The sequence below is a fragment of the Uranotaenia lowii genome, chromosome 3, assembly GCF_029784155.1.
Source record: "Uranotaenia lowii strain MFRU-FL chromosome 3, ASM2978415v1, whole genome shotgun sequence".
Classification (NCBI taxonomy): Eukaryota; Metazoa; Arthropoda; class Insecta; order Diptera; family Culicidae; genus Uranotaenia; species Uranotaenia lowii.
This window is the reverse complement of record NC_073693.1, coordinates 46,424,423-46,451,398: the sequence shown is the minus strand read 5'-3', so window position 1 is coordinate 46,451,398 and position 26,976 is coordinate 46,424,423. Positions and strand designations below refer to the sequence as shown.

Genomic DNA, 26,976 nt, shown 5'->3' with positions numbered 1-26,976 from the left:
GTCGCCGTGTCAGGCTGATTTCTCGCTCGCTCACTCACAGTCGCAGTCGTTCGTTTGAAGTTGGTCGAGGTTTTTCGTATTTAGGAACCGTACCGTGTGATTATAGTGACGAATACGCTACAGCGCAGAAAAAATAGAGGAAAAAATTAAAATCAGCAGATTCTTCCCCTTTGTATAGAGAGCCCAAAGCTGGTGACGAGAAGTTTACGGGTTTTGTGGAAAACGATTACTTCCGGAATTTTTAAACCCTCTGGAACAAAGCGTAAAGTGAACCACTACCATTCTAGTGTATCCGGTCATCGTCTGTCCGGATTATAAGCTGAAAATAATATTTTAATAAAGTGAGAGTGTGCTGTGAACAAAGATAAGAAAGCACTGTGATATTTTTCCTGTGCTGTTTAAAATCTCGAATAGGTACGAAAGGTGGGAGGAAGAAGGTGCTGTTCTGCTCGAATATTGTGCAACGTAATACCAGTCTTGGAATACACAACGAGAAGTTTTGGTGTTTTTTTGGGAAATCCCAGGAAAACCAGTCAAACGGGAAAGCAATCACAAGGTAGCGACCCAACCCCACATCTGCAGAAGGATTTCCGAATAACCAATCTAGTCCGTGGAACTCGAGAAAGTCCCAGCCAAAATGTCCTACGCCTACTTGTTCAAGTACATCATCATCGGAGACACGGGTAAGTTTTGTTCCGAATTTTTCAAGTTTCCATCTGGAAGCAACCCCCGAAAAAACAAAAAACGGATCTCTCGGTGGGGGAAAGGAGATTATTTGCATCGATATCTCTGGCAATTGTTGGAGAGAAGTAGAAGGGGGCCAGAAAAGCGAATCGTAGACGCATAATCGGGAAAAATTGTGCGGGGGAGGACGCACAAGTAACAAAATCGATATTTTTCCGTCATCGTTGTTTACCGGGAGTTTCTCCAGACCGACCGATACGGGGGCATTAGACGTCCCTTTTCTCTATCATGCTTTATTTTCTAGCTTCCATTATGTCCTGGGTGCTCTGATGACGGTTTAGTCGTCGTCGTAGCTTTAAGATTGAGTCACGACACGACGATGTGTTTTGTGTTCTGCGCGAATGTAGAACAAAGTGCCAATAATCATGGAGGGCTACCCTTTTTGTGCTTAGGGCAACAAACAACGAAATGTCGTCATCGATTAAAGAAACCGATCGCTGCGACACAGATAGATAGTTGAACAACAACTTACTAGGAGGTTGCTGTTTTCAAAATTCCCCTGATCGTCTGTTTTGAGTTTCTTTTTTTTTCAGATTAGGTATAAACGACGATATCTCACATTTTTGTTGGTTCTCATCAGTCAATCTCAAAGGCGCGACAAAATATTCTATAGTCTAGTCGTGTGTTTTCAAATCCTGTTTTTCCGGTTTTCTATTGAAATCGTCATTCCTGAGTATCTCTTTTGGAAGAAAAATCTTTCGTTTGGTGTCCTTATGTTGGGGCTTATTCTGCGACTCGAGTGACGTGACTCACGAAATTTCAAATCGTTTTGCTGGCTGAAATAGCTTCTCTAGCCTCGAAATTTTCGTTCGGATGATCTGTTATTGGTCTTCAAAGCTCATCGATACACAAATTTCTTTTCTGGAGCTTTTTCTGGAATCAGTACGAAAAAGTGAAATTTCGTGAGTCACGTCACTCGAGTCGCAGAATAAGCCCCGTTAATGTTTAGGAATCGTCAATCACAGTGGCTAGACACGCATCTTCGTTTTTTTTTAATGTGAAAAGTTCTACCAACATTTTTTCAATGATTATCAACAGAATCCAATTCTCGAATTTTTTTTTCGTTGTTTCGACGATTTGAAGTCTTTGCCTATGTATTTCCATAAATAAATTAGGCGCTACTTTTTTTGGTTTCGTGATCATATAAGAAGCTACCTAATCATATCTTTGCCACTGCATGACACGATTATTGCTGTCCTTGTACTTGTCCGCCAGCACAAAGCTCTTCTTTGGTGAATTTCTTTTTGTTGGGTTCTAAATGCTTGAAACATTGTACGTTTAGTTTCTATCGAGGGGCCCTCATATCGGCCGAGGTCAGAACTGTGCGGGCAATAGCTAACTCAGCTCACATGTTGATATGAACAGAAACCGAACAAGACAGTCGACTCTTATGTGGTGGGCATTGAACTGTGAAATATTTTTAATGGTCACTCACTTATGCGATGCACAGCAACTTCATGTTTCTTGTGGAACCTGTCTCATTATTTATAAGTTTTATTGAAATATGCATGTATGTACCATCCGAAGTAAAGTTGGTCATAGTCAATCAGCCCAAAAAAAAACAAATCACATTTTCCGCGGAATCACTTTTATTTGTATGTTTGTTGTGTCCTCTGGTCGGAACACAATAATTTTTTATTAACATTGAAATTGGTACAACTCTCCTTTCAAGTGTTAGTTGCTTCTGTTGTCAAAGGCGCACAAATATCTACTGCCTATTTTCTTATCAGCGATTACAGATTTAGTTGATCTCCCTCACCCACCAGTTGTGAAGATTGTGGGACAAATAATCGATGCCACGATGAAATGTGGCACGACTTTTGAGACGCATGTTTTACCGGAAATATATACCTACCAATTTGAATGTTTTTTTTTAAATTGTTTTAGTAGGGGAGAGTGGGGTATCGTGGGCCATGGGGAAACGTGGGCCACTTTTAATATCTCAGATGTGTGTTGAGATAAAAATCTCAAACCAACTGTCATCGTCGTCGCTTTGCGTGAGCATATATTCCTATATGTTGTTGACTGAAATACGCATCATATGCTTCTTTTATTTATCAAGCTAAAAAAAGTTAGAAAAATTTACTTTCATAATTAAAAAAACACCAGCTAATTTCATCGATGGGGAACCTAAAGTGCATAACAAAAATATGCTCATACGCTCATGATCTTAGTTTTGTCTTGAACTTTCACGTCTAACAGGAATTTTTGATGAAACATGAATAAGTCACACAAACGCAACCAATTTGCAAATCATAGCTTGTGGGGAATCGTGGGCCACACATCATGAACCACCTATATTTTTATGTTTTTATACACATTCAGAACTTGAAATACGTTTTTCCTATCTTTAAAGTTTTCTCACGCCAAATGAAGAGTTATGAAAAATATTTTGTCCATCCTATATTAGAAATTTTGCCAAAACGTTCGCGAGCCAGGTTATGGAATCTATGCGATCATACACAGCTCTCTTTTTTATTTCATCATCTGAAATTGCTTTAAAATAACGAAATGAATTAGGAAATCACAGTTTTGGGTCAAATCTTAAACTTTGCATGTTATTTGGTCAATTTGGATTTGGTGGCCCACGATTCCCCACCATTTTTCAAAATCCAAAAAATATAGCTTTTTTTCAAACAGTCAGAATTTGGGGAAAATAACTTATTAAAAATTTAAAAAATACCTTATGATACCTTGAAAATGTAAAAAACCATACCATTTTTTATTTTCATTTTATCTTTTATAATAAAGAAGTTATGGAACAACGAAAAAAAGTGGCCCATGATACCCCACTCTCCCATACATATAAGTATATGGGACTTGAGATCTGAGACAATAGACATGAAGCATATGAGAAATAAACCATGAGAAAATGGGATCTTGGACCTGCCACCTGAGACTTGAGACGTACAAATGAGATAAAGACCTTAGACATGAAAAGTGAGACAGGAGAGGTGAGACGTGAGAAGTGAAACCTGAAAAGTAAGACCTGAGAAGTTAGACATGAAATAGGTGAAGTGAAATTTGAGAAGTGAGACGTTAGACGTGAAAAGTGAGACTTGATAAGTGAGACGTGAGAAGTGGGATGCGAGAAGAGATAAGTGAGAAGTGAAAAATGAAACGATAGACTTGATAAGTATAAGACGTGAGATATGAGAAGCAAGAAGTGAGAAGTATAAAGTGAGAAGTTAAATGTTAGACGTGACTTTTCACGTCTTACTGTCTATTACCGTATTTGTTTTCACCACCCGAAAGTGTTGCACCTTCCAAGCTGAAAACGAGCATGAATCGAGTTTTGCACCCACCTTTGTTGGTGTACGTGAACATTTTGAACATTTATTCCTCGCAAATCTCATCTTCGTTCGAGTACCTATTTCCGTTTCCAGATTACAAAAGAAAAATTCTTGGAAGTCAAATTGGCGAACTCAGATCGCAGAAGTCGGGGGAGAAAATTTTGCTAACAGACCGAAACGAACGAAAGTCAAGCTCCCATACGAGTGTAGTCTCGAACTAACGTTTTTGAAGGGCAACGGGTGGGAATCCGGGACTTGGCGCAACCGAGCATCGTCACCCTAAGGCACAGCTCGAAGCAGAGTAGCTTCGATGCAGCTGAACGATTCTTGCTATGGAGACCAACTTATAGGACCCTCCCGAACAAAAAAACTTTTCGGTTTGGGCGATTCCACCAGATCTTTGGGTTGGCCTTTTTGCACTCGGATTTGCTGCTCTTTTTCGTCATCGCCTGGAACCGATTGCAGCAAGCCTTCTGGGCACATTTCTTCTTGGGAGCGTTGTTTGCTTTGGAACGTGCCATCCAGGTGAAATTCTCCGCCTCTGTTGGAAACGGCACTGGTATTGAATCCGGAACAAGTTTCCGTTCTTCGGGATAATAAAGAGAAAAAAACAGCTCGAACGCAATTTTTGCGGTATAGAAATAAACCAACCAGCTGATATTTGTTTACATCGGGAAGCACGTGCTGTCAAAATTCAGGATAGTATTGGTGAGAGCGCAAGCAACACCGAATATTTTCAGAGTGTTCCACCGTCCACTTTATGGTGCACTACCAGTGGACTACTCATCCTGAAAACGAGCATAAAAACAGCAAAAAGTGCACTACCGGTAGTGCCCCGGTGCACCACCACACGAAAACAAATTCTCTTTTTTTTTTGTAAATTCTTTATTTGAAACGGCTCATACCTTTAGGCTTTAAGGAGCCAAACTCGTTTTGTTTGATAACAATTGTGTGCTTATATCTAGTTCACTTTTAAAGAAAAAAGAAGATAGATAGGGAAATATGAAAATAAGAAGAAATTATAGACGAAGATCAATAGCTTTTAGGAAAAGATATATTTCGAACATGTAGTCCAAGTCTCTCACACCCAGCACATCTCTCACTGGAACATAGGGTGGTTTTCCTCGGGCCCGAAGGGAGTCTATCAAATTCGTTCTAGCGACAAGATGGACCTCGCACGACCAAACAATATGCTCGATGTCGTGGTAACCTTGGCCGCAACTACACAAATTGCTGCTAGCAATATTCAAACGATAGAGTACCGCGTCTAAGGAATAATGATTGGACATGAGACGGGAAAATATACGAATAAAATCTCGACTCAGGTCCAATCTATTAAACCAGGGTTTGAGGCTTACCTTTGGGATAATCGAGTGGAGCCATCGACCCAACTCATCCTCGTCCCATTTGCGCTGCCAGTTGACAAGAGAGTTCCTTCGAACTATGAAGTAAAATTCGTTGAAGACGATTTCACGGTGATATGTGACGCCTTCCATCGCCCCCACCTTTGCCAGAGAGTCCGCCCTCTCATTACCCAATATCGAGCAATGTGAGGGGACCCAAACGAAGGTGATGGCAAAGCAACGTCTTGATAAAGCACTCAGAGTCTCCCGTATCTTCCCGAGGAAATACGGTGAGTTCTTTCCTGGTCTTATTGAACGGATTGCTTCAACAGAACTGAGGCTGTCCGTTATAATATAGTAGTGTCCTACTGGCCTTGAAACGACGCTGTCCAACGCCCAGTAAATGGCTCCTAATTCTGCGATGTATACCGAGCATGGTGGATGGAGGTTATATGAGGCAGTAGCTATTTCGTTAAAAACTCCAAATCCCGTTGATTCCTCTATAAGCGACCCATCTGTAAAGTACATTTTGTCAGCATCGACGTGTCTATCAGGGGTGCCAGGTGGTTAAGTCAAAAATCAGGACAACGCAAAGTTAAAAATCAGGATTTTTCAGGACACTTCTTGATTCATGAAAATAATAAGGATTCTGCTTAGATTGCATAAATAAAGGCGCAATACAGGTGCTGTAAACGCCTTGATTTATGCATCAACAGTACGCAGTTTGTTTTCTGGCCGGTAGTTCATATCGAAAAACACCATTTGGATATCACATGAACCGAAGATTACCATCTGTAAAATTGGTTTGACTATATTTTATAACCTACTAGCTGACCCGGCAAACTTTGTTAAGCCTGTAATGTTTGAGAATTTTTTATATTTTAGCACAGTTCCTTAGTCAGCCTTCCTTTTAAGTGTATAAAAGCTAGTGGATACCTTTGTATCACAAAAAAAATCCAGAATTATGGTTCGTTATCCGAATTTCATTATTTTAAGTTCATTCGAAAAACCGCTAATGGAATGGAAAATATCATACATAAATTTATATTCAAAACCGGCAGTTCGTGACACAAAAACGCTCATACGATTTGCTCTAATAAGTTCGCTAACTTTTGTTTATCGCACTAATGATCAGTTCCGGTAACTTAAGAACGCTTTATCTATCAAGTTTCAATTTAGTTTAGTCATCATTCTTATTCAAAAACTCCTATCTGATAAAGTATTTTAAAAATGTTGAAGATTGATTTCAATAGAAAATGGATCTGTTTTGCTGGAGTCGTCATAAATAGAGTTGTCTTTTCGATTTGTGTTTCTCTCTGTACACTGAGGTTTTTTTTACGCGGTATTTCGTCCCGCGTAAAAAAAAACCGCATAAAAAAAACCGCGTTAATTCGAAAATCCGCGTGAAAAAAACCGCGTTAATTCGAAAATCCGCGTAAAAAAAACCGCGTTAATTCGAAAATCCACGTAAAAAAAAACCTCGTTAATTCGAAAATCCACGTAAAAAATCCATTTCAATTAAAAACTTCGCGCAAAAAAGCACGTTACTAAAAAAACGCGTAAGAATCATGACTATTTAAAAATTTACGTACAATGATAGTTTATTTTTAAGATAAAAAACAAAATCAATTAGATCAATAGAATAGTAGAATATAGTGAGGCTTATTTGACAGTGTGGAATTCAGATCGTCTCATGTCTCAGGTCTCATGTCTCAGGTCTCATGTTCCATGTCTCAGGTCTCAGGTCTCATGTCTCATGTCTCATGTCTCATGGCTCATGTCTCATGGCTCATGTCTCATGGCTCATGTCTCATGTCTCATGTCTCAGGTCTCAGGTCTCATGTCTCAGGTTTCATGTCTCAGGTCTCATGTCTCAGGTCTCATGTCTCATGTCTCATGGCTCATGTCTCATGGCTCATGTCTCATGTCTCAGGTCTAATGTCTCATGTCTCATGTCTCATGTCTCATGTCTCAGGTCTCATGTCTCATGTCTCAGGTCTCATGTCTCATGTCTCATGTCTCATGGCTCATGTCTCATGGCTCATGTCTCATGTCTCAGGTCTAATGTCTCATGTCTCATGTCTCAGGTCTCATGTCTCATGTCTCAGGTCTCATGTCTCAGGTTTCAGGTCTCATGTTTCATGTTTCATGTCTCAGGTCTCATGTCTCAGGTCTCAGGTCTCATGTCTCATGTCTCATGTCTCATGTCTCATGTCTCATGTCTCATGTCTCATGTCTCATGGCTCATGTCTCATGTCTCAGGTCTCATGTCTCATGTCTCAGGTATCATGTCTCAGGTCTCATGTCTTAGGTCTTATGTCTCATGTCTCAGATCTCATGTCTCATGTCTCATGTCTCATGTCTCATGTCTCAGGTCTCAAGTCTCAAGTCTCAGGTCTCATGTCTCATGTCTCGTGTCTCAGATCTCGAGTCAGGTCTCATGTCTCAGGTCTCAGGTCTCAAGTCTCAGGTCACAGATTTCATGTATCACGTTCTTAGTCTCAGAGCTAAGATTTTCCCAACTACAGAAAAATTCTAAGTGTTTTCCTTTGAAAAAGTCTTAGAATATTTTCTCTGAAAAACCGCGTTAATTCGAAAATCCGCGTTAAAAAAAACCGCGTTAATTCGAAAATCCGCGTAAAAAAAAACCGCGTTAATTGGAAAATCCGCGTAAAAAAAGCCGCGTAAAAAAAACCGTGTAAAAAAAAACCGCGTAAAAAAAACCTCAGTGTATTTAAATACCTACATTACAGTTATCTTTAAGCATGGTCGTCAGAATAGAAAAATTAAAAAATGGACCCGAAACATTTAAAGAATAGTGAAAATAAAATTAATTTTTAACTTTTTTTTAATTATTCCAAATGTCTTTTTTTCGGACTTCGCACTATATACACTAATTGAATCTTATTGTGAATTAACAGAGCTGAGTTTGACAAATATTTAACAATTCACAAAAAGTAACTATTAATTTCACTATAAATTTGTGTCATCATTATGTTTTTTTCAATTTTCAGTTAGGAATTGGCAAATTGCACTGAGAATTAAAGAATTTAAAAAAAAGTATTTAAACTTTCTTGTATTTAGATTATTTTTCTTTTAACAGGCAAACCCTGAATGAAAGCAAATCTATTTTGAGTATTTGGAATAGAAATTCAAAATATTTACAAATTACTTAAATTTATAGTTTATGATCGTAAGATAAGATACTGTAATCCAGACAGTTAAATTTAATTCTGAATTTTATTGTTGATTTGAATCAATATTCCAAATTTGGCTTTATGAATCTGGATTTTCAGTTATATTAAAACGTTAATTTAAAAGCTGGATTTTCGTTGATCTTGATTTTATTTTTTTGATCGAATTTAAGTGTTTATATTCTTTAATTTACTTATGCTTGACAGATTGTTTTTTTAGATCTTATATCTGGTACGAAACTTTTTGTGTATTTTTGAGTAATGGTTCAGATTTTTCTCTACACTTAAATGTTCGAAATTTTAGGTGGCATGCTTTTTACTTAAAATTTAATTTTAATATTTTTTTCAAGTTGTAAGTACTTGATGATATTATTGATTACGATCCTTTTTTCTGACTTTTGAAACTGAGAGTTGGATCTAATATCAAGATAAAGTTCTATATAGCTTAATTTTTTAAAAGTTCCGTTTAACCACTGAGCATGAAAGGTAGCGTGGATTTTCCAATGTTTCCTGATCCTCCAATCCGTTTTTATGATAATGATTCAATTTAATTGGAATCACAAAATTAATAACCTTCAATTCTCAAACTAACTGGATAAAAACAACAAAAAATAAATTAAGGTGATCTTTTCCCAGTTATATGACTTTCTATTGGTTTTACCAAAACTCATAAAAAATGATTTGATAATGAAATGTTTCAATTCAATCTCATTAAGTTGTTTTGAGTCTATTGGAAATTTTAAAGCCATGTTGCTTGAGTTGTCAAAAGAATATGACATTTCAAAAAAAATTAACGGTGAACGAATAAACATCGGAAAAAAAATCTTAGAATTGCCCAGATTCTGATGCAAAAAATTACAAATTTTGTCAATATTCTTCGTACAGGCATTGCTATGCTTCGTAGTTGCGGAACCTCATAGGGAAAATCACATCCAAGTATCCATTTTACTGGTGCCACACTTGCAACGAAAATGGGCGCCAAAACATCCTACAGAGAGATGGATGCACATCAGTAAGCCTTGATTGCTTTTGGCGCCTTCCTACAGGGCGTTTGCACAGTGCATTAGTATAAGTAAGCCGTTGGGCAAACAAATGTGAAAGCCCCATGTTAAATGAATACAAGTCTACTAATGAAAGTTATTTTTTGAAGAATTAATGAAAACTATTGAAAAGTTTCTTATGTACAACACATTTTTTGACTCGTTTGTGATTTTTTTTTCTAATTTTGAGTGAATTTCTTTAAAAAAAATGAGGACTTTGTACATGATATGAGCGTTTTTAATGAAAGCAGGATAAATATTGCTCAAGTTTATTAATCAATTTCGTGCCAAAAACTCTTAACATCATCCTCCTGGTTTTAAATTTTATATGATAGACCCAAAAACGTGAACAAAGGATCCGGGGGAACCATTTAATGTGCTTTACAATGATGGTTGGCTGTTTTTCATTTTTTGTTTTGCTTGGTTTCCCATTGATATCCAATAAAATAATCGCAGAATCGTTTCCACATGTTAGCAAATGATCCGAAGTATACTCTTTGAATGTTTTTTAGAGAAATTGAGCATTCATTTAAGGGAAAAGCAACATTTTGGTTGAATTTTGCATTTTTCGCATATAAAATCCTCTAATGTGTGCCCAACAGACCTCTTGTATGTGTGTGTAGCAAACGCCCTACTCTGGGTGATTCGAATAAAAAAAAAATGGAAATTGGGTGCCATGACTTTTAGTTGATACGAATAAAAACTAAAAATTAATTTTCAAGTTCCACAAAAACATTTTCGAAATTATCTCTCCGTTGTGTTATTCTTCGCGTGAAGACGAACACAACAAAAAAAATCGCATGCAAATCGGATGATCCAGTGAAGAGTTTTGCGTGTTCGCACATTTCTGTATGGGCTGTCTCTCTCCCTGTTTTATATATATAGATTTACAAGATTTTTTCATAGTTCAACTACAAATTCGATCATATTTAAGAAGTTTTTATGAAAATCAGGACAAATCAGGACATATTAGAGACAACTTTTCAAAAATCAGGACAACTTGTGAGTTTTTGAAAAATCAGGACGGTCTCTCGAAAATCAGGACAAATCCTGATAAATCAGGACACCTGGCACCTCTGGTGTCTATATTTAGCATCGAAAATTCTTGGAATCAGAAGTGGACGGTGCGAATCAGGGATTCCACGAATTTCTTGCTGCATAGACAAATCAAACTGGACAGAAGAGTTGTCGTAGTCTGGGATGTAAACACGAGTTGGAGAATATGAAGAAGGATTAACCTGCATGGACATGAAGACATGGTATATAGACATAAATCTGGTTTGAAGATTTTGCTCAAGAAGCCTTTCAAAATTTGCGGTCACCAATGGGTTCATGACCTCACACCTGATGAGGAACCGGAGTGATAACAAATTGAATCGATCTTTTAGTGGGAGTATGCCTGCCAAAACTTCAAGACTCATATTATGCGTAGAAGGCATACAGCCCAAAGCGATGCGGAGACAACGATATTGGATACGCTCGAGTTTGATGAGATGAGTTTTAGCAGCTGACTGGAAACAGAAGCTACCATATTCCATAACTGAGAGAATTGTTGTTCGATACAATTTTAAAAGATCTTCTGGGTGAGCTCCCCACCAAGTGCCAGTGATTGATCGGAGAAAATTGATTCTTTGTTGGCATTTTCCTTTCAGATACTCAATGTGGGCTCTCCAGGTACATTTGGAATCAAACCAAACCCCAAGATACTTAAAACACCTCGATTGAGTGATCGTCCTGCCTAGGAGATGAAGCTTAGGTTGAGCAGGTCTACGCTTCTTAGAGAAAACAACCATCTCCGTTTTCTGTGGAGAAAACTCAATCCCAAGCCCCAAAGCCCAGGTTGACAATCTGTCTAAAGTATCTTGTAAAGGTCTGTGCAGATGAGACTCAGTAGATCCTGTGACAGACACTACACCGTCATCTGCAAGTTGTCTTAGTGTGCAACCTTCGGAGATACAACTGTCGATGTCACTTACGTAAAAGTTGTACAAAAGAGGACTCAAACATGAACCTTACGGGAGGCCCATGTAAGAGGTCCTTCTAATTGAAATATCTCCGTGAGCAAAGTTCAGATGTTTCTCACAAAGCAAGCTGTATAAGATGTTGTTCAATAGGGGAGGCAGACCCCGGGAGTGCAACTTGTCAGACAAAACCTCTATTGAGACTGCATCAAAAGCTCCCTTTATGTCTAGAAACACCGAAGCCATTTGCTCACGTTTTGCGTACGCCATTTGTATCTCTGAAGACAGCAAAGCAAGACAATCGTTTGTCCCTTTGCCCCTTCGAAACCCAAATTGAGTATCTGAAAGGAGACCATTTGTTTCCACCCATTTATCCAATCGGAACAAAATCATTTTCTCCATCAATTTCCGAATGCAAGACAACATCGCTATTGGACGGTACGAATTAAAATCGGAAGCTGGTTTCCCTGGCTTTTGGATGGCAATAACTCTCACTTGTCTCCAATCTTCGGGAACAATGTTATGCTCCAAGAATTGATTAAATAAATTCAACAAGCGAAATTTGGCGGCATCCGGAAGGTTTTTCAACAAGTTAAATTTGATTTTATCAACTCCCGGAGCTGAATTGTTACAAGAGAGGAGAGCAAGTGAGAGTTCCATCATTGAAAAGCTGGAATCCAGATCGCATCTGTTCGGAGACACACTTCGGATGATTTTTTGCACTGGTGTGGAATCTGGACAGATTTTCCGTGCGAAATTGAAAATCCATTTATGCGAATGTTCTTCACTTTCGTTCGTGTGAGAACGATTACGCATGCTGCGTGCCACATTCCACAAAGTGCTTAAGGATGTTTCCCGCGACAAACCTCCCACAAAATTACGCCAATGCGCACGTTTTTTCCCCTTGATCAAGTTTTTAAATTGCTGCTCAAGAGAAAAATACGCGTTGAAGTTATCCAGGGTTCCGTGTTTCCGAAAAACTTTAAAAGCGTTCGATTTGTCCACGTAAAGTTTAGTACACTGACTGTCCCACCATGGATTGGGAGGCCTTCGGCGAACAGATGGATCTGGGATGGGTTTCGTTTGAGATTTAACTGCGCTATCATGGATCAAGCAAGCAAGGAAGGTATATTCCTCCAACGGAGGTAACACTTCCACAGAATGGATGGCTGAAACAATTGCGTCCGAGTACTTTTTCCAGTCGATGTGTCTTGTGAGGTCATATACCATATTTGTTGAATTTGAAGCGTTCACCCCATTGGTGATTGTAATTTTGATAGGCAGGTGATCACTACCATTGGGATCAGGGATTACCTTCCACTGGCAATCCAATGATAGTGAGTTTGAGCAGAGTGAGAGGTCAATTGCACTTTGTCTAGCAGGAGGTTTAGGTACCCGTGTTTTATCACCCGTGTTCAAAACTGTTAAATTGAAACTGTCGCAAATGTCATAGATAAGAGTAGAACGACTATCGCCAGTTTGCTCCCCCCAGACAGTCCCATGTGAATTAAAGTCACCCAGGATCAACCTTGGTTCAGGTAGCACTGAGCACAGGTCCTCTAGGTGGCTTTGGTTCACTGCAACTCTCTGAGGCCAGTACAAACTGACAACACATAAGTCCTTACCCCTTATAGTTGTATGACAAGCAACAGTTTCAATTCCTCCTGACAAAGGGAGGTGGATTCTATAGAAAGAGTGGCGCTTATTGATCCCTAAAAGCACCCCTCCATAAGAATCATTGCGATCGAAACGAATGATGTTAAAATCGTGGAATGAGATGTTTGATTGAGAAGAAAGCCATGTTTCAGAAAGGGCAAAAATATCGCAACTAGTTTCATGAAGAAGAAATTTGAACGGATCCAGTTTAGGGATTAGGCTACGACAATTCCACTGTAACACAGTGATATCTCCGACCTCTCGGCTTAAATTAGCCATCGAGAGAGATAAACACTGAAAGAAGGGGCCAAGTTTGCATCAATTGCTTCAAAAATGTCTTTACTACAGGAAGCATAGAGGTAACAATACTCCTGATCGATTCCGAGACGTTGAAAAAAGTAAAGACCCCATTTAAAATGTCGGACAATTTAAAAATTCCAGATTGTGAAGTTGATTCTGGCGAAACAACGTTAGGAACGAAAGACTTAGCAGTTTCCGCAATGTGTGGTGTATTCTGAGATGTCATATTCATACGGAATCCAGGAGGGACTTGTTTTTCTTTCACTATAGGTGTCGGTTTTTGCTTAATACCAATTGAGGGACTAAATGTTGGGATTTTCGCTGGAATTTTGGGGGTCTTCGGTGCTGGTTTTGAGCGTTTTCGCGAGTTGGCTACAAAGATGACCGGGTGTTCTTCGTCGGTAGAATCTGCTTCTACATTGTCTACAACTGACAGCGCAGTAAAAATGTTACTTGAATGAGGTTGGATCGGAGGCGCCGCGCTCTTCAAAATGGCGGCATAAGACCGTTTTGAGCGTTCCTTCAAAGAGCGCTTTTGGCTATCCCAGCGACTCTTATATGCCTCGCACGAGGAGATTTCATGGGGTGAGCCCCCGCAATAGACACATTTCTGCTCTATTGCTGAGCACGCTCCAGCCCCATGATTCTCCCCGCATTTGGGACACCGTGGCTTGTTACAGCAGTGCGACGCAGTGTGTCCCAACTTATTGCAATTCTTGCAATCCATGGGGCGAGGAACAAAGAGTCGCACAGGCAGCCTCAAAATTCCGTCAATCAAGACGTAATGAGGGAGGGCGGTTCCCGCAAAGGTCACTCGAAATGAGCCTGAAGGTGAGTACCCTTTGACTCCATTTACGACGGTGGCAGTTCTGAGTTGGCGGCAATCCAAGATTTCGACCGAAGCCGAATCGAGGCTCTTAAACTTACCAACGCCGTTGGATTTCACGTAATCTGCCTTCAAACTCATTTCTGTAATCACGCCCTCGATCTCTACGTCTCGAGACGGAATGTACACGTGGTACTCTAAGTTTATAAAATTGCTGACAGCGATTTCATTTGCGGCTTTCCGGTTGGCCACTTCAACTCGCAATTTGTTCGGTCTCACCTTTTTAATGCAGGTTACGGAGGACCACCTTGCCAGATCTCTTGTGATCTGAACCACATTTAATTGCTTACCATTCTTTTTGGGCCGGATGAAAACCACCCAAGGACCAGTGAAAGTTGTGCTCTCTGTGTAGACTCGGAGTCGGGATGCTTTACTTTCAACTGAGGATGACTCAGAATTATCATCCATTGGAGAATGAAAATCATTAGAAGGACCCGCAACAACCGAATCCTCTAAATGCTCCTCATCCTCATAGACGCTATCTTCGTCATCCTCAGTTGAGGGGATCAACCCCCCGCCTTCGCTCATATTTCTTCACACGAACACGAATGTCCAATGTTAAAAATATGAACGAAGCAAACAATGGTCGAAATAAAGAGAAATAGATAGTAAAAAGAAAAAGTGAAAAAGAATGAAAAAGAACTTACAATTTTTTTCAAGCACTTCTTAGTAAGCTAATTTTCTTGAGTGTTTTTTTCCTGGTACACAACCACGTGTTCTTCTGTCGATCGCAGCTGGCCCTGGCGATGACGACGGCAATGATGTTTTTTTCCTCGGTTGATTGATGATGATTCGATTCACCGGGAGGGAATGACCAATCGAATTCAGACTTGTGCAATGCTTCCGTTATCCGAACACGGCAATTAATACCGGATTATCGGACAACCGCCCATACAGTAATCAAACCTGGATTGGGAGGAAACTATTTGCACTCCTCTGCTGATGGTCCTGGTGCTGATGGTGACGACAAGGCAGCCTGATGTTCCAGCCAGATGTGGGGATTGCGCACCAGCGCTGCCGGGGGAAACACAGCTTGTCACTTCCGTTGCTGAATGGATTCGGCAATTGACGACCGAATGATGCAGGATAACTGCTTGTGGGAACTTAAAACTTTTTTTTCACTTCTGCGTGTATTAAGCACCGATATGTAGCGAAACGAAAATACATCCGCACTTGCCAAGCGACTGAGATGGAATGAAAAAAAAAAACAAATTCTCTATATGTCTCACTTCTCACGTATCACTTCGCACGTCAAACATCTCATGACTCGACTCTCATTTCTTTCTTTTTTCATTTCTCACGTGTCAATTCTCCTGCCGCACTTCTCATTTGTCACTTAGCATTACCAGTGATTACCATTTCGTACTTGTAATGTCTCTTTTCTCTAAGCATATTCCACTTCACAAGCCTTTGTTAGAAAGAGAAGGAGAGAGAGAGAGAGAGAGAGAGAGAGAGAGAGAGAGAAAGAGAGAGAGAGAGAGAGAGAGGGGGGGGTAAGTCGGTTGAATGCTTTTTAGAAATAAACGAACACCAGCAGAAATGAGTTCTGGAATTGTTATGTGGTCCACACATGATCGTCCGGATCGGAATCCAGCTTGTTGCCGTTGGAGTGTAGCGTCAATTTTTATCCTGGATCCTGTTTAGGATCATTTTGTAGAGTACTTTGAGAGTTGATCAACGTTATGCCTCGTTATGCCGTACCGGTCTCCTTTCTTCGAGACTTTTACGAGGATACCCTGCATCCAGTCGGCCGGGAATGTTGCAGTATCTCAAATGTCAGCGAAACGACGGTGCACCATTTGTGCTGACAAGGCAGGGTCGGCTTTCAACAGAGATGCAATCGTTCCCAGGCGCTTTGTTGGAATTCATGTCTTTGATCGCCGCTTCTATTTCAGCCAGCAAAGGCGCTTCCGAGTTGATGCCATTAATGCGATTTACTTCTGGCGCTCGAGCTGCGGGTTCTGTTGGCCTGACTCGGAAGGGTTGTTCAAAATGCTCATTTGGACGTTTGTGCTGATCAGTTCGATCTGTCAACAGCTGATCGGCTTGGACTTCCAGCGACATTCTTGAATTAGTTCTTGAGCTACTAAGGCGGCGAGAAATGTCATACACCCAAAATAATTTAGAAATTTTTTCTACGGGATTTTTCACGTAAACGAAGATTTTGTTGCATCACATCGATTCTATGTGATTTTGTCATAACTTCCCAAGTAACCATTAAGCCGTAATAAATGGCCCTAGTTTGACATTATAGTGGAATATCTAATATGTTCTACAGAGCCTGATAGCTCTGTATGCTAAATAAGTGCTGTTTAAAAGCCAGGTTTGGCCTGCAAATCGGCCAATATACTGCTTAGCGGAAATGTCAAAATATTTTTCCAGTGGGTACAACCCACTAGATGAAAAAGAAAAAAAAATTGAAAGAAATATTTATGATTTGTCCATCCCTTTTGGGTTTTTGTTTTCCTATCTCCCTCACCCTATCTTTCATTAGCGGTTGATTTTTTGTCGAATGCATTTTTGCTGCTGAAGCAGGAATTGAACTCTGGACCTACCACTGCAGAGCATTTATCAGCGCCTCTGCTGCTTGAACTATTTGGTTCTTGTCTTAATCTAGGAAAATTTGTCACATTTAAATTGAAATGTTTTACGGTTGCCCGAAGAAAGGAAAAAAACAACATAATTATCGGTAATAATTTTGATTTATTTCAATGTTTTTTCATCACACAATACAGTTTTTCAATCACAATTATTCAAATATTAATTTTCACTAGTTATTTTCTTTTTGAGCACAACTTTTCAAGCCGAAAAACATTTCAAAGGAAACTCATTTTATGTTGTAAATCGCTCGTTTTCTCGCTCCTCCAGGGCTAATCGGGTGGTATTTTTCGGAAAATCCCATGGTACGACTACCTACTTCTTATTATAAAAATTTCGTTGGTCCTTCCACTTTCTTGAAATTGCTGAGCTTCTCGGTCCAACGGGATTTTGAATACCTCCACCTGACAGATCTATCCTCCGGTACCTTTGCTGGCTAGTTTGATTGAACTGTTTAGTATTCTACGCCCAGAACCGCTGGAACAGCGAACACTTTTTTGATTGCCGGTGGAAGTTTAGCTCGATCAGAGATTTTTGCTTCTTGTTGCTGTAGGTACATTTCACTTGTTTTTTTTTCCTCCAAAATGTCATGCAAGGCCGGTTATTGGCACTAAGATTTGCTCACTGAGCCTACACAAGGCTTATTTGACGTTTCAATGCCGCATTGCCTTTTGGCATTTGTGAATACTCTTAACAGCTAATAGACACTGAAATGCTGAAATGCCACCGATTTGTAGCTAATATTAGTGCTTAATGGTTTACTGGGTTGTTTCCTTCCACATAGACGATTCATGAAATTCACGTAAAGTCTATGTGGATGATTTGAAATCCGTTTTGAGCTTTTTTGACGATCGTGTAGCACGCGATTCTTATAAGAAGAAAAACGACCCATGGCTGCAGCACTGGGCCATTCCGAAGTTTTACTTGTGTCCCCAGTCCCCACAAACTGTTTCGTTAATCGGAACATTCTACATCGGAATGGATTGAACCCGTAAAGGACGTTATTTATCTCACAGGTAATTTAAATACAGATTAAAATATTGCTCACATTACAGCTGTATTTAACCCAACCAGCAGCAGTATGCAGTCAAGATGCCTTCCACAATCCTGCAGCGGCTGGAGGACCAAGGCGTTCAGGGCTTTCCATGGGAGGTTGGAGGTGGCAAAACTGATGATCTTTAGATGCGTCTACCGGTGAGTTAAGGTTGCAGGAGGCAAAATCATATCCATTTTTAACTTTTTACTATAACCTTACAGGCACACAAAACAATTGCTACGATTTAGCAGCAGCAGTGCAGTGAAAACGGATGAAAAATCGCAACTTACAGTGTCTGGTGAAATATTCCGCGACCAGTACCTCGTAACATCAACAGCCCAGGCCTCGGTCACAGAAAGACGTTAGTGTTTTTTTTATTATTATAGTGAGTATAAATAAATAAATAATTTAACGTAAATTTATGGTTGATTTTTTATTAAAAATGATTATCGAAATAAAAAAAATAGTATGAATAAGTAAAAGAAACAATACAACTGATTAAAACAACACCTCAACACTAAATTTGTTTCACGTAACTTCCACCTTCCAACCAAGTTGCAACGATCTTAAATTCACGTAAATTTTAGATGACATTCATGAAGCACCAATTCTTATTAGGGGCGCGTTCACATGTTTTAATCGTAGAAGCTACGTGAAAATCAATTGGATAAAAATTATGTAGTTTTTCACGTAGCCGCTACGTGCAGATTATTTTGGGTGTATAGTAATCGGATATCTCCAATGGTAGCGGCTCTCTCTCTATTGTCCAGGCTCCCTATTTAAATTTTCTCGTTTTCAAGTTCGTTTACTGCCTTTTCCAGCTCCGCATATTGTAGGCGGGAGACTGCTTTGGCTGACCCGGTACATGCCTGCTTAATTCCGATTTCCGCCTTTCTCCGATCATCGACCATCCTCCAAGTTTCATCCAACATTCATTCACTTCTTCTTCCACAAACTTTACCGAGAGTACCATGGCTCGTCGTGATAAAGGCATTCTTGATTCCACACCACTGTTCTTCGACTTTTCCGTCTGTCGGCAGTTCCGAGGCTCGGGATTCAAGCTGTTCTTTGTATTTGTATCTTTCTCTTCGCTCCGTTGGAGACGCCCAAATCTCGTATCTCTCCAAGAACGAGGTGATGGTCAGATGCAATGTCTGCGCTTCGTTTGTTGCGGACATCAAGTAGGCTCCTTCTCCATTTTTGGCTGATTCAGATGTCAATTTGATTTTCAGTTCGGCCATCTCGGGATACCCAAGTGACCTTATGTGCTGGTCGATGGGGGAAGAGCGATCCACCGATCCCCATGTTGTTGTTGCCACAAACTTTTACAAACAACTGTTGATGCAGCACTTGGGCAGTGGAAAGGAGAGACTTTACTACTTGCTGGTAGAACTTGGAATACTTTATTCGACTACCTTCTATACTAAACCATTTCCATGGTTACATATAATACCCGACGACCTCCACTTGGCTTTCCGGTCCGACGACCTTCCATGGCACCGGCTTGGCGACCTTCCGTGGTACCCTTTCACAAGTCCACCAGTGACTCCTGATTCGACGACCTCCACCTGGTTCTTGACTTGACGACGTTCCATGATACCGGCCCGCCTACCTTCCATGGCTTCCGGTTCGACGACCTACCAGTGGCTCTGGCCCGAAGACCGCATTCGTGGTCCCAGCCCTACGACCTTCCATGGCACAGGTCCGACGACCTCCCAGTGGCTCTGGCCCGACGACCTTGTTTGGTTCCGGCTCGACGCTCTCCTATTGGCCCGACGCCTCACCAATGACACGACGACCTTTTTATGGGTTCCTGTCAGCTCGCAATGGATTCGGCCCAACGACCTCCCTTGGCACCTGTCCAACGACCACCGTTTTTCCTGGCTTGTCGACCTCCATCTGGCTTCCCGGTCGGACGACCTTCCAGACGGCTCCTGGTCCTACAACCTTCCACGGTTCCCGGCTCGTTGACTTCCCCTGGCTTCGGCTCGTTGTCCTTCCATCGGCTTCCTGGCTGGATGGCTGTCCACTGTTTATTCCGCTTCTTCTCCTCTAGTGCTGGGCCCATAACCTGTTGATCCAGCACTCGGGCAGTGGAAAAGAGAGACTTTACTACTTGCTGGTAGAACTTGGAATACTTTGACTAATTTCGCTACCTTATATACTAAACCATTTCCATGGTTACATATAATACTTGTTTATTAGCTATGTGTATATTGCTATTTGTCCCATCGATTGCTTCGATTGGACAAATCTCAACAACTCTCCGTTTTCGCTCATCTGTCCCATGATGCGCACAAAGTCCTGATTATGGGAGCCAATCTTTGCCTTAAAGTCACCTTAGTGGATTTGAATGCCATCCTTCGGAATATTCTCAACCACGCTGTTGACTGTAAAACTGCTCTTTCTCCTGCAAATCGGTAACATCAGTTGGAGCATAACACTGGACTATTTTAAGTTTCTAACCCGTAACCCGTTCTAAATCTGGCTACGATCATTCTTTCGTTTATCGGTTCCCATCTAAAAAGGGCCGCATGGGCCTGCGGACTTAATAGAAAACAAACTCCTCGTTCCCGAGTAGCGTATTCTCCTCGTGGACCAGATCAAAGCAGCACTTGCTCGTGCTGCCACTCCAGTGTTAGACCAACGGACTTCGCTCAGTCCCAGAATTTCAAGCTTGAGGCGGCTGGCTTCTCTAGCAAGCTGAGCCAGCTTGCCTTGTTGGGCAATGGTGTCCGTGTTTTCATGCTAAGAGTCGTTGCGAAAGTTATTTCTTGACTCAGTTTCCGTAAAGATTGATTTATCGGGATTTACATTCCATTTTGTTCTTAAAACTGTATTGTAAAGGGGGAACACGAAATTATTGCGACACATTCAACAGGGCACAACTTTTTTACCATTGGGTGATAATCAACCAAGTTTTTCACACTTTTTCATTGATTTATTTTTTGTTTACATGCTGTCAAACTCGAAGTCGTGTTTTTCGACTCTACGAAAATAGAGTTGAACCAACGCGAGGCGAGAGGACAAATTCTTTCCAAACACCTGGAATTTCCTGACCTGGCGCTCCGGCAGTTGGGAAAAATGATGAACGTTTACCATTCAACCGTCTTCAGAGTGTTGAAACGGTTCCAGGAACGGTTGACGTTGGACCACGGCAAAGGAGCAGGAAGAAATCTGGAACCGGAGAACAAAAAGACCGAAAAGACGGTGAAGCAGATGAATAAAGCAAATCTCAACGTTTAAGCCGTGATTTGGCTAAAAGGATCGGCATATCGCAGAGCTACGTCCAGAATGCAAAGAAGAGAGCTGGACTACATACATACAAGGTACAGAACTTCCCAAACCGCGATGATCAGCAACAATCGACGCCTAAAACTCGGGCACGGAAGCTTTACGAAAAAATATGGCTGCTGTGTGATGGACGACAAAATGTGTATAAAAGCCGATTTTAAGCAAATTCCGGCGTTGGAGTTTTTCACCAGCAAGAGCAAGTTCGATGCGGATGTCAAATTTAAGAAGAAAAAAATGTCGAAGTTCGCCTCCAAATATCTCGTTTGGCAGGCTATCTGCTCTGGTGGACTGAGGAGTGAGCCTTTCGTGACAATGGGCACAGTAAATGGCGAGATCTACAAATCTGTTTCCAGCATTTTTTTTTTGCTGGAAATCGAGGCAAAAACTTACTGTGTACCCTAAAATTTTGATTTGATTCTTGACAGAAAATTGGCAATTTAAAAGATAAGTTCCCCCTAAGTTAATCCATTCAAATGTTTAAATTTTTGATAAATAGTTTCGAAAAACTTCTTAAAATCAATTCCTCTATTCTTAATAATACTCTAAAAAGTCACCACAACCAAATATTTTTCATTTGTCTAACGGGAATAAGTGAAATGCGAATTTCGAATTTACCAACTATACATGGATGTCAATTGCACCGGATTGCTGCACTTCCGATTTGTGGTATTCAATTCTGGGAAAACCAACATAGTGCTACACCTACATATTTTGACTAGCGCGTCGCACAAAACACGTTTCCTGTTTTGTTGGTGCTCAGGTTCACTCTCCATCATGAGTGCAGGCAGTGATGGTCTCGTTAAATTTCCGATCAGTTTTTGCGTTTCTTGATTTTGTTTTCTCTTGCGGGAAAGGATGGGTGGTTTACAACATGTATATTAGGCTGAATCGATGTCAAATAAGCATATCTATCAGACATAAAATGTTTGTTTTGGTGTGTTATCGATTTGCGGAAGCCAATGGAAAATTGCGGCGTTGAATAATATCGATGTTAATGCTGTTGACGGAATATATTCATGCATATTTATGTTGCGGAGGGATTATCAGTTAGATAACAAGAAGGATTTCGTAGATTTTCAGAAGCAAAATAAAGAACTCATCATTTGATCATTCCATTTTTGGCAAAAAAAAATGTCACACAATGAATTTGCTACAAATTTCATGAAAATCAAGTATTTTTTGCATTTTTTTTAACACAAAAAAAGTATTTATGAGCCGAGGGTCTTTTTAGCTTTTATCTTATTGCTTATTGTTATATTCTGTTGAGCTTTAATTTCCGTGAAGTTTCATTTTTTATCTTAAAGTGATGAAGGAATATTATAGGTAACCCATCTTGTGAGAGCGAAACAAATTCAATAGTAATTTTTTTCAATAAGTATAAGTTTTTTTCAATTTTATATTTAAAAGTTTTAACCATCAATTTTCTCTCAAATTAATTTTAAAAAAAAAAACAATTGCGGATTTAATAATTTTATTATTATGCGACAACTATTTTGCTGATAAAAAGAAATTCAAGAATCTTAAATGAAAAAAAAAATCCACTCTATGGAGCCACCATTTCCGAAACTTTTAAAAACATCTAAAAATACAATTGAACGTCATTCAAAATGCCAACATTTATTTTTTATTTACATAGTATTCCGTCTTACGACATAACTTGACGAACATAATTCCTAAATTATTTAAGAGGAGAAATCACCGTGAATTTGTTTTATGAAATGAATTTGCGGCTTTATCGGTGAGGGTTAAAGAGTTGAAATGAAAGACGGATAGAAGATCAGAAGAAAATTCTAAGGTGGTGAAAAGAGCGAAGAGTATTTGAAATAGAAGCTTGACCACATACTAAATTCTTTGTCTTTTTTTTTTTTTTTTTTTTTTTTTATGAAAGTTTAATGGCATTGCGGTGAACTTGTTACTACGAAAATTCTTGATAGAAGAATTAAAGATTGAAATTAAATGACGGATAGACAAAGCAGATGCTTAATAGAAGAAAATTGAAAGATGTTGAAAATGAGCCAAGAGCATATTTTATGGAAAGCTTCAAAGGTGCGTTCTAGACCCTTTGTCCCACATCAATTGAATGGCTGAGAGAATCCATCGGGTTGGATGTATGGGTGAACGGGTTGGATGTATGGGTGAACGTAATTGCGCCTCTCGCTATTACTTCTCTCAGCCATTCAATTGATGTGGGACAAAGGGTCTAGAACGCACCTTTGAAGCTTTCCATAAAATATGCTCTTGGCTCATTTTCAACATCTTTCAATTTTCTTCTATTAAGCATCTGCTTTGTCTATCCGTCATTTAATTTCAATCTTTAATTCTTCTATCGAGAATTTTCGTAGTAACAAGTTCACCGCAATGCCATTAAACTTTCATAAAAATAATAATCAACGGTGACTATTCGTTAAAAAGAATAAATTCTTTGTCCCACACCAATTAACTGTATTGAAGAAGTAGTACCCAATAGAGAAGGCACTACGTTTTTCGATACAGTTAATTATGGATGGTTCGACCGCCATGTGAGTGTGCACATGTGCCGAACGGACAAAACGGGGTACTACTTCTTCAATACAGTTAATTGGTGTGGGACAAAGAATTTAGTATGTGGTCAAGCTTCTATTTCAAATGCTCTTCGCTCTTTTCACCACCTTAGAATTTTCTTCTGATCTTCTATCCGTCTTTCATTTCAACTCTTTAACCCTCACCGATAAAGCCGCAAATTCATTTCATAAATAATTCCTAAAATTCACTCGGTTCATAGCAATCGTTCTCCAATTTCTCGGGCACCCCACGTTCGCCAGATCACGCTCCACTTGGTCTAACCACCTCGCTCGTTGCGCCCCCGCTCGTCTTGTTCCTACCGGATTCGTAGCGAACACCTGTTTTGCAGGACAGTCATCCGGCATTCTCGCAACATGTCCCACCCAGCGTATCCGGCCAGCCTTCACCACCTTCTGGATACTGGGTTCGCCGTAGAGTCGCGCGAGCTCGTGGTTCATCCTTCGCCTCCACATTCCGTTCTCCTGTACGCCGCCAAAGATGGTTCTTAACACTCGTCGCTCGAATACTCCGAGTGTACGCAGGTCCTCCTCGAGCAATATCCATGTCTCGTGCCCGTAGAGAACAACCGGTCTAATAAGCGTCGTATACAGGTTACACTTCGTGCGAGGGCTAAGTCTTCTCGACCAAAATACCAACATCTAATATGCATCTTCGTTTGTCCGTTTTATTTCCAGGTGTTGGCAAATCGTGTCTGCTGTTGCAGTTCACCGACAAGCGCTTCCAGCCGGTGCATGATCTGACGATCGGGGTCGAGTTCGGGGCCCGCATGATCACCATCGATGGCAAACAGATTAAGCTGCAGATCTGGGACACGGCCGGACAGGAAGCATTCCGCTCGATCACCCGGTCGTACTATCGGGGTGCTGCGGGTGCTCTGCTGGTGTACGACATCACCCGGCGGGAAACGTTCAACCATTTGACCACCTGGCTGGAGGATGCCCGGCAACACTCGAACTCCAACATGGTTATCATGCTGATCGGTAACAAGAGGTGAGTTGGAACGATTTTTAGAAAGAGGGAGTTTAGAAAGAAGGTATGTCAGAATATAACGTTTTTGTTTTTTATTTCAGCGATCTGGACTCGAGACGTGAGGTCAAGAAGGAAGAAGGTGAGGCATTTGCCCGGGAACACGGACTAGTCTTTATGGAAACTTCGGCCCGTACGGCAGCTAACGTGGAAGAAGCTTTCATCAACACGGCGAAGGAAATTTACGAGAAAATCCAGGAAGGTGTATTCGATATCAATAATGAGGTAAAATCACTTGTTATATTTCAAGCGATACAGTCAGTGGTCCTTCGAACCGGATCATCATAAGAGGGATCAAACTACTGCTAATGTTCGGCTACTAATTTATTCTCTGCTTTCCAGGCAAACGGTATCAAGATCGGGCAACAGCACTCGCCCACAAACCCATCACTTGGAAGCGGAAACAACGCTGGCGGTCAGTCGAGCAGTGGTTGCTGTTAAAAGCCCCAAAACCAGCAGCAAACTGGAGCAGTTTGAAATGTTGAGAGTTAAAGGAAAGTGTACCGTTTGTTTGCCATCGTTTGCCAAATAACAGCAGAAGCAAGCAAACCATCGGGGAAAGTTTCTACAAGCATTCAAATAATAGACCTACAACAAAAACACACACCGTATTTTTGCCGACTACCGGAGCAAAATCGTTTACATACAATTACCAGATTACTCTTTCAGCAAAACTAGAAAACAAGAATTTGAAATCATAATTCTATAGACATTGGATAGCGCATACACCCATACCCTAAACGACGGAAAACAAAACTCGGATCTCCTGTAACGGCGCTAGAATTACAATAATTGCCTGACTATGGAGTAAGCGGAAAATCTATACACACACCTTAATGTCTCTGTGCGTTTATAAAAGAAAACTGTATACCGGTTCAAAGGTAAATTATTCATATGTGTGTGTGTGCTGCGCGTTGCGGGGCAGTTTTTTCAAGACTGGTTCAAAATATGGGACGCGTACTGCAAATGTTGTAAAATAAAACTTATTTTTATTTTTTCTTTATATTACTATTCTTATCTTAAAACTCTGATAGTTGATAGCATGCATAAATATCGAAGTTACTGAAGACTACCCGTGTACCGGAGATTAGGAACTATCATTTGAATCTGGGATAATTTTATCATTTCCAACATCTAAATAATAATCATGATTACAAAGGTATCGCTATCAATTGTAAGATTATTTCAGCATAGTACCATATAATTTGCTAACCCACACAGTTTAAAAGACACAAACGGAAAACCAATATGAAATTTAGAGAAACCATTCAATAGCAAAAACGAAGCTTTTACCAAATAGGATGTGTTTTTATGTTTCGTCTTATGTTGTTCACAATCGTAGCGGGTTGAATAAGTTCAAATATAAACCGATTAGAAACAGTGCTGTAGAGTTTTACTTGATTGAATCATGCCAGTTAACAAAAAAATTTATGAAAATCACTATTGAAAACTTTTAAGAGAGCAAACAAAATATATTCACACAAAATCAATTGGCAGCAGCTTGACGGTACAAACGAACAATTAAGTAAATAAATTTTACCGCGGAGCAATTTTTTCAATTAAATATCGATCGTACGTATATTATACATTCAAACATGATTGCTGCTTGTGGAAATTATTGGTTCAATAAGTATGTATTTGAAAATACGGCAAACCCCGCGAGTGTCGAAAGTGGTGATGAAAATTGCGTATTTTGTGTTTTTTATTCTGTTCAGTTGTGATCAAATTATCAAATAAACTAAATATAATCTTACAATGATAAAAAGTACACTCTTAACTGGTGCAATAATTTCTCTCCACACCGTATTTATCACTTCCCTATTGTCCTTATGTCGGAATGATTAACGAACTTTTGTCTTTATATTGAAGATATTGTAAGGCTTTTGTTAACCTTCGTATCCTCTTTTATATTATTTTCTTCAACGTATCCAGAATACATGAAAAATATTTTTGTTGAATCAGTTTACTATAATACCTACCTATTCAAAAATAAAGTTGCTAAAATTTTCTTGATCGGCTCTTGAAACACACTCTATTGGAAAT

The 26,976-nt window shown here is 40.0% G+C and overlaps 1 protein-coding gene and 1 long non-coding RNA gene across 2 annotated transcripts; both read left to right on the top strand.

The window, feature by feature from the left end:
* Positions 1 to 30: 30 nt before the first annotated feature.
* On the top strand, positions 31 to 26,710 carry LOC129754606 (ras-related protein Rab-2A). Its single transcript, XM_055750755.1, has 4 exons — positions 31 to 683; positions 24,582 to 24,897; positions 24,978 to 25,158; positions 25,276 to 26,710. The coding sequence occupies exons 1-4, from the start codon at positions 638 to 640 to the stop codon at positions 25,372 to 25,374; spliced, it is 642 nt and encodes a 213-aa protein (XP_055606730.1). The 5' UTR covers positions 31 to 637; the 3' UTR covers positions 25,375 to 26,710.
* Positions 17,946 to 18,400, top strand: LOC129754607 (uncharacterized). The gene is made up of 3 exons (XR_008739047.1): positions 17,946 to 18,031; positions 18,090 to 18,209; positions 18,273 to 18,400. It is a non-coding gene; the product is annotated as an uncharacterized LOC129754607 (long non-coding RNA).
* Positions 26,711 to 26,976: the final 266 nt, after the last annotated feature.